Genomic DNA, 12979 nt, shown 5'->3' on the forward strand with positions numbered 1-12979 from the left:
GATAGATTAGTGAGGAAAAAGTCATACAGATTTTTGCTCCTTGTGGTTCCTTCATCACCTACCACAGATCTAGTCTAGCAACAATGTATTTTGGGACTTGGTCAGTTGTGGTGCTGCTGAGATGCTTTGGGTGATGGGCATTCATGTCCTCCACCACAGTACCTTCTGTGGTCCTACCAGCCTCAGTGCTTCTTCCAAATGATGTTCAGCATATGTGGGGTGTGGTCTGTGGTAATCAGAAGAGGTTTCATTGCCCATGTTTGCCTTGATGCCATGGGAGATCACAGGGCTGGAGTCAATGTTGAAGATTACCAGGGCAAATCCTGGGGCTCCTCCCCCCATTGACTGAATACTATTGTGCCACACCTCTGGCTGGTCTTTCCTGACGTACCCAGGGATGTTGATGGTGGTGTCTGGGGCATTGTCTATAAGGTATGATTTGGTGAATATGACTATATCGGGCTGTTGCTTGACTAGTCTGCAGGAGAACTCTCCGTATTTTGACAAAATGTCCAGATGTCAGTAAAAAGGACTTTGCAGGGTTGATGGGGTCCATTTTACCATTCTTATTTCTGATGCCTAGGTTGTAGCCTGGTCCATCCAGTTGCATTTCTTGTAGACATGCAATAGTTTGGTACTAGTGGCTTGCTAGGCTATTTCAGAGGGCATTTCAGAGTTACCATGCTGCTGTGGATCTGGAGTCACATGTAGGCCAGGTCAGGTATAGATGGCATATTTCCTTCCCTAAAGCGCATGAGTGAATCAGTGGGTTTTATTAGCAATCTACAGTGATGTCATGCTTACCTTCACTGATGACGAGCCTTTTCTTCCAAATTATTTTTGTTACAGGTAATTGACTTCAAATTTCACCAACTGTTGTGAACCCTGTCACCAGAGCTGGATTGCTAATGCAGTGACAATATCACTACGCCACCACCTTTCCTTTATGCTAGTGCGCTGTGCTAACATGAAAATCAGTTCCATGCTATTGTATTTCTGGGTGTAGCAGCAGTGAATGATGGTCTATTTAGGCGAGTAACTAGTTTTGACTTGGAATTATTTTGTCTGTGTGCTCACAGACCAACTGTACAGAAATCAAGTAAATCTCCTTTCTGCTTTTGAAGCTCCCTCCACCACCAACGCACAGTGTGTACCATAGATAAGATGCACTGCAACAACCAACCAACAGCACCTTTCAAACCAGTGACCTCTACCACCTTGAAGGACATGATCAGCAGATACATGGGAACACCACCACCTGCAAGTTCCCTTCCAAGCCACATACCATCCTCACTTGGAATTAAATTCATTGTCACTGGAACAAAATCCTAGAACTTCCTTCCAAACAGCAATGTGTGTGTACCTGCAGCAACCCAACATGGTGGCTCACCATCACTTTGTCAGGGGCAATCAGGAATGGGTAGCAAATGCTGGTCTAGCCAGCATTGTTAACACCCCATGAAAGAATTTTAAAGGGCAAATTATTCTGTGGCTAAGGACCCATATTGCAATATGTGCTATCTATAATATCCTGTGCTTTAGCAAATCCAACTAAATTATAGAAAAGTGGGATTCTTCTATTTGCTCCCTGTTTTCCATGGGGAAATTGATGAATAATGTCTGTGATATCTGTGATCAGCGTTATGCCGGTGTGCACAGCAAGTTGAGGGAGCTTTGCCATTAATTTCTCACTGTTGCATGGAAAACCACAAATCATAAATTCCAAGTTGGAATCAGCTTTGCAGGCACTAGCAACCTTCTCTATTCTTAAAGTGGTTTATTGGTTTGACCTCAGGATAATAAAGAAAAAGTTCAGTCATGTTCTCCATGGAGAATAGTTGTCTTCTTGTGCAGGCTTTCCATGTATGATTACCTTGGCCTCTTTGCAAGTAGCAGTTAAAGTTATTTTCTATTTGATCACATAAGGTGAAACTTTATCCATCATGTATGTGCTTCCTCAACTCTGCTTTCTTCTCCCCCAAAACTTGCAAGTAATGATCAATATCTATAGTTTTTATTTAGGCAGCAGACTACTTGAGAAATAGTTGGTGATACTAGGTGGAGTGCAGCTACTTATTAAAAATAGAAAAAAAAAGATGAGTTCTGTTTAAGAGAACACATTCATCATGGCAACTGTTGTATTAGGCAGTGGGAGGTTGTGGCTTGATTTTAAGCATCAGATTAACAATGTACTTGATGCACCTAGCAGAAGCCAAAGGGCCAAGCCTGGTGCCAAATTGAACCTCTGACTTCATTTTCATAATAGCAGTGAGCTCTGAAGGCCAATCCGATGTCAAGAGGCAGTTTATTGCCTCATTCCAATTTAACCTAGCTACATCCCTGGCAGCTGCTCTCAGATAGGTCTGATTACGTGTGAGTGTAGGTGAGGAGTGAGAAGCTGAATGGAAGGGACAGGTGCACGCTGGCAGCTGCCAACAGCATTGTTATGGAGCCAGGAGGAAAGTTCCTGCTCCTCCTTACACCAAATTAAGATAAAGGGGGAAAAAAAGCATTTTGTTGGTGATCTCTAGCAGGCGCTTTAAACTCCAGAAGAATCCGGAAGGACTGCCAATTATGGTGCGGGATTATGAAATTGACATTGTGTCTGCCACTTGCAAATTAAAGATCTTTGGTGCCTAGTTCAGGCAGCTTCACTGAACACCTCAGTGTCAGTCAAAGGACTGCAGAGGATTTCATTCTATGTTCTAAACTTAAAAATTAAATATCTTAGCTTTTTATATATACTTTTTCAGACTGATAGTCTGGCAGATAACCTTTTAATATCTTTAAAAAAGTAGTTCGCAGCTTTAAAATAACTAATGATAATCTAACGTAACTGGTTCTTTGGGAAACAGGTTGGCATTATTGCACCTTTTGGTTACTGGACATTACGTTTTTGTGACTCGTTGATCATTTACTAATAATTTTGTTCCAATAGCAAGTATTTGATTAAAATAAATTGAAAAGTTTGCAAGGGTTGAAACAGCTTGAACCAAAGTTTGATGTGATAGAATACAATATTTTAACTTGAGCAGAGTTCAGATTTTTAGGAATATGGGATAAAGAAAATTCTTACCATGTTTTATTAGATATAATGTTGAGCTACTTAATTGGAAATTAAATTAACGTTGAGGTATTGAAGAAATTGGTTTTCATATTATATGAAAAAGATACAAAAGTCTGAGGTCACGTATCAATCGATTCAAGGACAGCTTCTTCCCTGCTGCCATCAGACTTTTGAATTGACCTACCTCGCAGTCAGTTGATCTTTCTCTGCACCCTAGCTATGACTGTAACACTACATTCTGCATTCTCTTCTTTCCTTCTCTATGAATGGTATGCTTTGTCTGTATAGCGTGCAAGAAACAATACTTTTCACTGTATACTAATACATGTGACAACAATAAATCAAATCAAATATATGCACTTGTTCACACCTGCACAAAGACTGTCTATTTGTCTAAAATTCTGTTAATGCTCAGTAACTTCTATTATATAAATTATATTGTTTTTGAAGAGTGCATCTTGTTTTTCAGAATATCTCATTGCAATACTTTATCTGTGGGGGGAAATATTTTAGTAATCATTTTTTAAATATCATAATTTCCTTTATTAAAAAAACTAGACACATTGAAAAGAAGTATACAGGTTACTGCAATCTGATTCATAGTTCCATCACTATTAAAGCAAGGGAGGCAAATAGATGTTAGCTGCTTTCCCAGCATGTTTGAAGGAGATTTAACAGAAGAATGCCTTCGGTGTAATTGTTACTTGACTGTTAATGGTTAGCTCAGAGTAACATTGGCAGAAACCTGTGTACATCATCTGCCTATTTTCTAATTGATGTGTGACAAGAGCAAATCAAGGAAATACTATGCATAAAACTTACACTCAAATGAAAATTAGTCTTGTAAATGCACTAACGGTGGTATTAATCTAAGTTTTTATTTTCTTTTGCAGCAATCAGGGAGGATGGAATGCCAGGAGGTAGAAACAAAAGTATTGGTCCTGTTCAGGTAATTTTTACAGTCATGGAAATTAAACAGTATATCATTGTTTTAAGTTATTCTACAGTTTAGTTGAACAAATAGCAGTAAATGTTTCAACAAAATATTGTATGAACATAATGTAATGTTAGCTGTAATAAAGTGTTGAAGAGGCAAATATTGTTTATTTTTCCTGGGTTAATGTGGCTAAACAATGCTCACTTTGATTAGAGAGTCATAGAGGTTTAGAGCATGGAAACAGGCCCTTCGGCCCAACTTGTCCATGCCGCCTTTTTTAAAAATACCTAAGCTAACCCCAATTGCCCGCATTTGGCCCATATCCCTCTATATCCATCGTACCCATGTAACTATTTAAATGCTTTTTAAAAGATAAAATTGTACCCGCCTCTACTACTACCTCTGGCAGCTTGTTCCAGACACTCACCACCCTCTGTGTGAAAAAATTGCTCCTCTGGACACTTTTGTATCTCTCCCCTCTCACCTTAAACCTATGCCCTCTAGTTTTAGACTCCCCTACCTTTGAGAAAATATATTGACTATCTACCTTGTCTACGCCCCTCATTATTTTATAGACCTCTATAAGGTCACCCCTCAGCCTCCTACGCTCCAGAGAAAAAAGTCCCAGTCTATTCAGCCTCTCCTTATAACTCAATCCATCAAGTCCCAGTAGCATCCTAGTAAATCTTTTCTGCACTCTTTCTAGTTTAATAATATCCTTTCTATAATAGGGTGACCAGAATTGCACACAGTATTCCAAGTGTGGCCTTACCAATTGTCTTGTACAACTTCAACAAGATGTCCCAATTCCTGTATTCAATGCCCTGACCGATGAAACCAAGCATGCCGAATGCCTTCTTCACCACTCTGTCCACCTGTGACTCCACTTTCAAGGAGCTATGAACCTGTACCCCTAGATCTCTTTGTTCTGTAACTCTCCCCAATGCCCTACCATTAACTGAGTAAGTCCTGCCCTGGTTCAATCTACCAAAATGCATCACTTCGCATTTGTCTAAATTAAACTCCATCTGCCATTCGTCAGCCCACTGGCCCAATTGATCAAGATCCCGTTGCAATTAGAGATAACTTTCTTCACTGTCCACTGCCACCAATCTTAGTGTCATCTGCAAACTTACTAACCATGCCCCCTTTATTCTCATCCAAATCATTAATATAAATGACAAATAACAGTGGGCCCAGCACTGATCCCTGAGGCACACCGCCTCCAGTTTGAAAAACAACTCTCTACAACCACCCCTCTGGCTTCTGTCAAGAAGCCAATTTTGTATCCATTTAGATACCTCACCCTGGATCCCATAAGATTTAACTTTATGCAACAACCTACCATGCGGTGCCTTGCTAAAGTCCATGTAGACAACATCAACTGCACTGCCCTCATCTACCTTCTTGGTTACCCCTTCAAAAAACTCAATTAAATTTGTGAGACATGATTTTCCACTCACAAAGCCATGTTGACTGTCCCTAATCAGTCCTTGCATCTCTAAATGCCTGTTGATTTGCAGCGGTTGGCGGGCTTGCAGGTGTCTTCCATGGGCAGCAACATTCAGATTAGTGTCGATGAGCTTGTCGGTGAACGTCATCTACCATTTACTTTCAAAAAATGTATCCAGTCTCAAATTTTTTGATTATACAAGGTACTTTGTGTGTAAAGTTATTTTGTCATTTTCAAGGATGAAAGACAAGTACAAGCAAATACTAAATGAGTTCACCCTGGTCATCTCAAATCTAGGTGTGAAATAAACATAAACCTCTGCTGCTCTGACCTCACTGCTTCTATTTTATTATTGCAAAAATATACTTTTATTAAACTGAATTTAGAGGGGTATCTGTGCCTGTCAAATGTTTTTTCCTTTCCAAAGCAGATTTATAGAGAAAATTAAGTGAAATAAAATCTCTTGCTGCTACTTTCGTTGGCATAGACTCTTTAAATTTATATTTTGGGTAAACTTATGCTTATCAAATTGAGGGGATTGTTTTATAGTATCAAGATATAATTCTCCTCGGTATCAAATAATACAGTTGTTTCACCTAGAGGGAACAATTGAGGAGTGGACCAGAGTGGCACATGGAACAATCGCTTCAAAATGTTATAAGGGGAGAGGGAGAAGATGTGGTTGATGGTGGTATCAATTTGGAGGTGGCAGAGAATGATCTGTTGAATGTGGAGGCTGGCGGGTGTAAGGTGAAAGGAACACATGTATTTATATAGCACCTTCCACGACCATCAGACATTCCTTTTGAGACATATAGGATTCTCAGGGGCTTGACAGGGTAGATGTTGAGAAGTTGTTTACCCTTGTGGGAGAGTCTAAGACCAGAGGGCATAATTTCAGAGTAAGGGGTTGCCCCTTTAAAACAGATTAAGAGGATTTTTTTTCCCTCGGATGGTAATGAATATGTAGAATTCTTTACCACAGAGGTCTTAGAGGCTGGGTTGATGAAGTTTATTCAAGGCTGAGATAGACATTTTTAATGAATAAGGGAATCCAGGATTATGGGGATAAGGTAGGAAAGTGGAGTTGAAGATCATCGTATCAGATCATTCTCATTGAACAAAGGAACAGATTCAGTGGGCCAAATGACCTACATCTGCTCCAACATCTTATGGTCCCAAAGAGCATTGCTGCCAGTGAAGCCAAGAGAGGTGGTGATGTATTGGTAATGTCACTGGACTAGCGATCCAAAGGTCCAAGCTGATGCTCTGGGAACATGGGCTCAAATCCACTACAGCATTTGATGGAATTTACATTTGATTAATAAAATCTGGAATTAAAAGCTAATCTCAGTAATGGTGATCATTAAATTGTCATAAACACCTATCCTTTAAGGAAGAAAATTTGTCCTAAATTGACCTGGCCTATATGTAATTCCAGGCCTACAGCAAGGGATTTGACTTTTAAATGCCCTTTGAAGTGCCCAGCAAGCCATTCAGTTGTATGAAACTGCAACAGAAAAGAGTGAAAACCCTGCATGACGTCCTCACCAATCTACCTGTCGCAGATGTATCTGTCCATGATGGTATTGGTAGGAATAACCACTTTATTGAGTTGAAGCCCCAAGTTCACAATGGGGATACCCTACATCTTGTTGTGTGCCACTACCACCATGCTAAATGGAATAGATTTCGAATAAATCTAGCAACTCAAAAGTGGGCATCCATGAGGCTCTGTGGGCCATCAGCAGCTGGATTGTATTCAACCACAATCTGTAACCTCATGGCCTGGCATATATCCCATTCTACCATTACCATCAGGCTGGAGGATCAACCCTGGTCCAAAGATGTGCAGATTAGGTGGATTAGCCATGCTAAATTGGCCCTTAGTGTTCATGAGCAGCACCAGGCATCCCTAAAATGACGTGGTTACCTAGTGAAGCTCCAACACGAGACTAATTGCGTGCCAAACAGCGTAAGCAGCATGTAATAGAGCTAAGCAATCCCAGAAGCAACAAATCAGATCTAAGCTCTGCAGTCCTGCCACATCCAGTCATGAATGGTGGTGAATAACAACTAACTAGAGAAGGAGGTTTCACAAATACCTACATCATCAATGATGGGGGAATTCATCAGTGCAAAAGACAAGACTGAAGCATTTGCAACCATCTTCAGTCAGGTGCCAGTTGGATGACCCATTTTGGCCTCAGTCTGAAGTCCTCAGCATCACAGATGCCAATCTTCAGTCAAGAATTCACTCCATGTGATATGAAGAAATGGCTGAAGGCACTGGATACTGCAAGGACAATGGGCCGTCACATTTTTCTAGCAATAATACTGAAGGCTTATGCTCCAGAATTAGCTATGTCCCTCACCAAGCTGTTCCAGTACAGCTACAATACTGACATCTACCCAACAATGTGGAAAATTGCCCAGCTACATCCACCGAAAGCAGGATAAATCCAACCCTGCCAATTACTGCCTCACCTGGTGTACTCTTGATCATCAGCAAAGTGACAAAAAGTGTCGTTGACAGTGCAATCAAGCAGCAATAACATGCTCACTGGCATTTGTTTTGGATTCTGACAGGCCCACTCAGCTCCTGACTTCATTACCGTCTTGGTCTCCAAATGGACAAAAGAGTTGAACCAAAAGGTCAGGTGAGAGTGACTGGCCTTGACATCAAGGCAGCATTTGATCGAGTGTAGCATCAAAGAGTCCTAGCAAAACTGGAGTCAATGGGAATTTGGGAAAACTCTCCACTTAGAGTCATGTCTAGTAGAAAGGAAGATGGTTATAAGATGTCACTCATCTTAGTCCCAAAACATTGCTGCAAGAATTCCTGAGGGTAGGGTCCAAGACCTAACACCTTCAGAAATCTTTCCCTTCACCATAAAGTCAGTTGAGGGGATGTTGAGATTGCATAATACTCAGCACCTTTCACAAGTTCTCAGATACTGAAGCATTCCGTGTCCATATGTAGGAAGATCTGGAAAACATTCAGGCTTAGCCTGATAAATAGCAAGTAACATTTGCCCCACACAATGCCAGGCAGTGACCATGTTTCAATGGCATTACCAACACTGACCTAGGGTTCCCCTGTTCTTCAGCTGTTTTAACCATATCATAGCCCTGGGAAGGAGGGGAACGGGTGAGAACAGAAGTGCAGAAATGGAATGGCCTGGAGGAATGTACACAGAGGTCAGCACTATGGCTACTGCTTTTATTGAGATACATCAATAACTTAAACAAAGGTAGGAAAGGACACAATTTCAAAGTTTGTAGTTGATGCAAAACTTGGAAGAATGATGAACTGCAAGGAAGATCGTGATAGATTTCAAGAGGATGTGCTGGAGGAATGGGCAGAGACATAGAAGAGATTTAAAGTAGAGAAATGCAAAGTGATACATTTTGGTAGTAATAATGAGGAATGCGGAAAGAAAATGGTCATAGAATCCGTAGTGTGCAGATGGAGGCCATTCGGCCCATCGCGTCTACACCGACTCTCCAACAGAGCATCTTACCCGGGCCCTATCACTGTTATCCCATGTATTTACCCCGCTAATCCCCCTAACCTACACATCTTGAGACACTAAGGGGTAATTCGGCTAACCTGCACATTTTTGGACTGTGGGGTGGAAACCGTAGCACCCAGAGGAAACCCACAGAGACATTGGGAGAACACGCAAGCTCCGTACAGTCATCCAAGGCTGGAATTGAACCTGCATCCTTGGTGCTGTGAGGCAGCAGTGCTAACCACTGTGCCACCGTGCCTCCCCTCCAGACCAATAATTATCTGCCAGCACAAAGTAAGGGGGCGTGGGCGACATAAATTCTATTTACATTACATTTCAACACATGAAGATTGCTGGCCTCCTTCCACTATTAACTTTGGTTGAATAATATATTTTAAATTTCTACTTTAGAATTTGAAAGCAACATTCCAGCAGCATGCGTAAAACTTGCATCCCTTAAGCTCTGCACGATTTGAAATAAATATGCACTGGTCAATTAAAGATTTGCAGATTCTTTCCTTCAAACCTTTAAGCCTTTTTGAGTGAATTGTTCTGACATTTCGTAATGATTTATGGGATGACTTGTTGACAGGTGTCTAATAAAAGTGAGGATAAAGCAAGGAGGTTGAAGGTAATACATTTAACAAGGCTTCCAGAAATAGAAGATCACCAGCATTCCACTCATTCTTTAAAAAATCACTGAACACAATGTTTTAGCTTAATTGATTTATCTTCTAGATTTGTCCATTTGCCTCATTGCAACTGGAATGTCACATGTTATTATATGTAAATGTATAAAATACATTTACAGAATCATCATCTGTTGGAGGACAATAACCAATGGAATACCAGAGCTGGGACCATAGCTCTTCACATTGTATGTTAATGATTTGGGTAGCACAGTGGTTAGTACTGCTGCCTCACAGTGCCAGGAACCTGGATTCGATTCCCGGCTTGGATCACTGTCTGTGTGGAGTTTGCACATTCTCACTGTGTCTGCGTGGGTTTCCTCCAGGTGCTCCGGTTTCCTCCCACAGTCCAAAGATGTGTAAGATGGATTGGCCATGCTAAAAATTGCTCTTTAGTGTCTGGGGAGACTAACTAGGGTAAATGCATGAGGTTGTGTGGATAGGGCCTGGGTGGGATTATGGTCGGTGCAGACTCAATGGGCCAAATGAACTCCTTTTGGACTGTATGATTCCATGATTTGGAAGAAGGAACAAAATGTAATGTGGCCAAATTTGCAGATGATACAAAGGTGGGAAGGAAGATAGGTTGTAAGGAGGGTACAACTAGTTTACAGAGAGATATTGACATGTTAAGTGCATGAGCAGAAAATTGGCAAATGGAATTCAATGTGGGAAAATGTGAGGTTATTTATTTTGGAAGAAAGAATGAGAAGGCAGATTATTATTTAAAGGGAGAGAGGCTGCAGAAAGCCACAGCAAAAAGGGATTTGGGGGTCCTTGCTTATAAACCCAGAAAGGTATCATACAGGCTCAGCAGGGTATAGGGAAGGCAAATTGAATACTGGCTTTAATTCAAGGAGGCTAGAGTATAAAAGTAGAGGTGTTGCTGCAACTGTACAAGGTACTGGTAAGGCCACATTTAGAATTCTATGTACAGTTTTGGTCCCCTTTAAGGAAAGATATATTATCATTGGAGGCAGTAAAGAGGAGGTTGGGACTGTACTCCTTGGAGTTCAGAAGAATGAGAGGTGATATGATTGAAACCTATAAGATTCTTAGGAGGTTAGACAGGGTAAATGTTGGGAGACTGTTGGACCAGAAGGCATAGTCGCAAAATAAGGGGGAGCTCATTTAAGATGAATTTAAAGAAGAATTTCTTCTGTCAAAGAATGGTGCATCTTTGGAATTCTTTACCCCAGGAAGCAGTGGAGGCTGAGTCCTTGAACATTTTCAAAGCTGAGATTGATAAGTTTTCAATCAATAAAAGAATCAAGGGTTAAGGAGAGAACGCAGGAAAGTGGACTGAGTGAGTGTCAGATTAGCCAAGACCATCACCCTTTATCTCCTCCCTCCTCATTATCCAGGGCCCAAACACTTCTTTCAGATGAAGCAGCATTTCACTTGCACCCCTTTCAGTTTGGTCTATTGTATTCACTGCTCCCAAAATTGTCTCCTGTAAATGTGGACTGGGTGACCACACTGGAACACCTTCATTCCATCTGCAAGCATGACTCCAACCTTCCAGTCACTTGCCATTTCAACTCAGCATCTTTTTTTCATGCCTACATGTCTGTCCGTGCCTGCTGCAATGCTCCAGTGATGCCAAACTTGAGGAACAACACATCATCTTCAATTAAGGAATGCTACAGCCTTCTGGACTCAACACTGAATTCAACAGCTTTAGACTGTGAACTTTCCTCTCCACCTTGACCCCCTTTTTGTTTGTTGTTTCCTTGGTTTGTCCCAATACAACTTCACCCCCTCCCCAACAGGGCCATCTGCCACTTGTTTTTTAGTTTTGCTTTCACTGAACACTGATCTTTGTTCTCCTATTAGCACATTCTGCTTACCTTACCTTAATGCCATCATTAACACTCCATTTGTCTTCTATCAGTCTCTCCTTAGCTCCTGGCCTTCTATTCTATTCCATCTCCTCCATCCCCTCTCCAACTATATAATTCATTACTTTTCTATCCCTCTTCAGTTCTGTAGAAGAGTCGAATGGACTTGAAGTGTTAACTCTGTTTCTCTTTCCATGTATGCTGCCAGACCTGCTGAGTTAATCTAGGATTTTCTATTTTTAATTCAGATTTCCAGCATTCACAGCATTTTGGTTTTATTCGAATTATTTCTTGCCGTTATGGTTTAAAGGCTGTCCTTGACCCCTCTCCATATTTCTTATTGAGTATTTTATCAAGCTTCCTTTTTTATTCATGATTTCTTTATTTTCCTTTCCTTATTTGCCATTCTGTTCCTGCTGCAGTTCCAACTGATTTGATTCTTTGAGGAATGGTCTCAGCTTTACTGCAACTCCAGGATCCTACTCTTTTTATTTTTCATTAGTTAAGAAATAGTTATTTGATGCTAATCATGACCCAAAAATCCTATTTGCGTCTGAGAAGTGGTGTACTTTTCCTGCTCTTGAATGGTGGGGTCTAAGGATCCCCAGATATAGTATGATGGGATACGAACCAGGTAGTTAGGTTGGGAATTGGAAGACTGGGAAATGCCAAGCTGGGATTGATTACTCAAGAATTGGGGACAGTATGAGAATCTGGAACAGGTTGGGTAAGGGCTGCAGGGAACATGGTGCCAGAGATTGGAAGGTTGGGAAGGGAAAGATCATGCATCAGGTTTAGGAGATTGAGGGTTGGGTCCAGGAAGCCAGGTAATGGGTTGGAAGTGGCGGGATTGATTTCTTTAATGCAAGTTTAATAGGAACACACTGTTTCCCAACCGTTACTCCCAGTTCCTCATTCTCGTAAGTTACTTGGTTGGGCTTAGCCAGCAATTCCTTGTCTTGGTTTCCTTGAATGTAGTTGTTGCTGTTGATGGTTGGCTTAGGATAAATAAGTCTCCAAGCGAGGACCTCAAATGGGCATTGGGCCACAAATGGGTATATGCACTGAGCTAAATCCTGGTTCAGGCATGGGCAAAGGTCAGATATTTTCTGTTAACCAATATGGCAGGCGATACAGTTCTGGTAGTAAGCGCACATTTCTTATTTGGCATATTGGAGTATTAGTAGTCCCAATAGCACCCAAGAAACTAATTATAGGCTTGTGTTCCTTCGCAAGAGTGCAGTTTTATCCTTTTTATTGATCAGCAAGCAATCTGAATCTTGCTAGGAAGTGTGAGTAAAATGCATGTCAAAGAGCATAGAGCTAACTCTCCTCGAACTTAGAAGGAAGTGAGTGAGAAAAGGGTTATGCATAATGGCAGAATGCCTGAAAAAGTAAGCAGAAATCACAGTCAAGTTCTATTCAGTTAAATTTCTGGATGCACAATAAATAAAGGAATTACCTGGCTAGAATTCTC

At 41.0% G+C, this 12979-nt stretch overlaps 1 protein-coding gene across 1 annotated transcript in view; it reads left to right on the forward strand.

Annotated features, from left to right (window-relative positions):
* The window catches only part of LOC144503088 (nuclear receptor subfamily 6 group A member 1), a 387078-nt gene that overhangs the window by 322361 nt on the left and 51738 nt on the right, over positions 1–12979 (forward strand). The window contains exon 5 of the mRNA XM_078227588.1: positions 3961–4016. Within this exon, the coding sequence (XP_078083714.1) occupies positions 3961–4016 (56 nt within the window). The remainder of the gene's footprint in view (positions 1–3960; positions 4017–12979) is intronic.

This window comes from Mustelus asterias, chromosome 13, assembly GCF_964213995.1.
Source record: "Mustelus asterias chromosome 13, sMusAst1.hap1.1, whole genome shotgun sequence".
Taxonomy (NCBI): Eukaryota; Metazoa; Chordata; class Chondrichthyes; order Carcharhiniformes; family Triakidae; genus Mustelus; species Mustelus asterias.